The following is a 1,724-nucleotide window of genomic DNA, read 5'->3' as shown; positions in this document are numbered from 1 at the left end:
TGTCAAATCCGATGATGTTCTCGGAGAGCTCAAGTAAAAACAGCAGAAGAGTTCATCAAAGGAGAGACAGGAAGATGTGGAAGAAACCCATCAAGATTTCTAGACTGCCCAGTTTCGGATTCTCCGGTTCTGACTTCACTGTTGATCAGATTCCGGCCATCTTCTCCGGCTACACTGCAGAGTCCGAAGATTCATCTTCTTCTTCTTCTTCTGAGATGTCTTATGATTCCAGAACTTACTCTAAATCATCTGATGATAACGAAGAGATTGACCAGGCAAGTCTCCCCCCACATCTCTCTCTGCTTTTGATCGGAATCAAGAGCTGTTTAGATGTGTTAGAATCAGAGATCTGGGATAAAGACTAATACTTTTGAGTTTTGATTTCAGGAAAGGTCAAGATCGGTGAAGAGACGAGCGAAATTGAAGAGTGTTTCAAGTATGAAAATTCTTAGGAGACAGTCAACGAGGAAGTTACATGGAGGAGGACAGAGACTGAAGAAGATGAGATCTTTAAAGCGTTTAACTTCAAATTCTACACAGAAGAATCTCGATTCAATATCTAGTGAAGGTTTTGGATTGTTAAAGCCTCATTACTTGAGACCAACGAGTTCTTCTGCTTCTAAGAATATAGAAAGTAATAATCAGAAGAATCTTGGAGTGGCTAGGTTGAAGAGAATAGCAAGCTTAAGATACAATGGGCTGCTTAAAGCTACGTGTTCTTCAGCTATGAAAGGTTCTTCTTCTTCTAAGAAGAGTAATGATGTTTGCACTTATAGGTATTGTTCTCTGCACGGTACGCGTCATAGCCACGCTGCGGATAACAACAATGTTGGTGTTCCGTCTTTGAAGCGGTTTGTGTCAATGAGGAGGAAGTTTATGAAGAGGCAGAATAGTGTGAACCGGCGTTTGGTGTTATTGAAGCGGACTTTGAGTAGAAAGAGAGGCCCTTTAGGTGGTCGGAGTGTGACTGATCAAGAATCAAAAGAGGTTGATGATAATGCAGATGGGGAATCTAATGAAGAAGAGGTTTCCAGCTCGGAGAATGGTGGAAACAATTCAGAATCGAATGGAAGATCTAGTGAGACAGTAATGGTAGATGTTGATGGTAATGAGGAAGGAGGAATGGTATCAATGGAGACTGTTGCGTCAGCTAATAAAGAATGGGTTCAGGAATCTAAACCAGAGATAATGGATGATTCAGATGGAATAATTGACAAAGATTTGAAGGAAAACGCTGCACAATGGCACGGTAGATGTGAACATACTGTGACAGGTCTCGATCATGATGATGTGAAGAGCGAAGAAGTGAAGAGTGAGGACATTGTGGGATATAATGAGAAATTTTTCAGAGAAGGTTCCTCTAGAGAAATGAGAGAAGAGGATGGAAAGAAAACTGTGGGAGATAATAATGAAGAAGTTTGCAGAGAAGGTTCCTTTGGAGAAATGAGAGAAGAGGATGTTAAGAAAACAGTAGATGTATGGAATGAAACTGTATCGCTCGTTAAGCAAGCGTTTGATGAGATACTTGCGGAAATCACCGATGATGACTCGTCCGATGATATTTCTATTACAAAAGATGAACCTTTAGAGGATGGATTGCCAAAAGAAGATGATGTAGGAGCTGATTCGAGTGATTCATCTAGCTCGGATATGCAGCCTATTGAAGGTATGGACAACCATTTGTCTGTGATTGTTTCTGCTTTTCATATGGAATCTGATCATCA

General features: G+C 40.7%; 1 protein-coding gene across 1 annotated transcript in view; it reads left to right on the top strand.

The window, feature by feature from the left end:
• Positions 1-1,724, top strand: part of LOC104768591 — a 16,090-nt gene that overhangs the window by 6,694 nt on the left and 7,672 nt on the right. Inside the window, exon 3 of the mRNA XM_010492594.2 lies at positions 734-1,677. Coding sequence (XP_010490896.1) covers positions 734-1,677 — 944 coding nt within the window. The remainder of the gene's footprint in view (positions 1-733; positions 1,678-1,724) is intronic.

This window comes from Camelina sativa, chromosome 20, assembly GCF_000633955.1.
Source record: "Camelina sativa cultivar DH55 chromosome 20, Cs, whole genome shotgun sequence".
In the NCBI taxonomy this organism is placed as follows: domain Eukaryota; kingdom Viridiplantae; phylum Streptophyta; class Magnoliopsida; order Brassicales; family Brassicaceae; genus Camelina; species Camelina sativa.
This window is presented reverse-complemented; position numbering and strand designations above follow the sequence as displayed.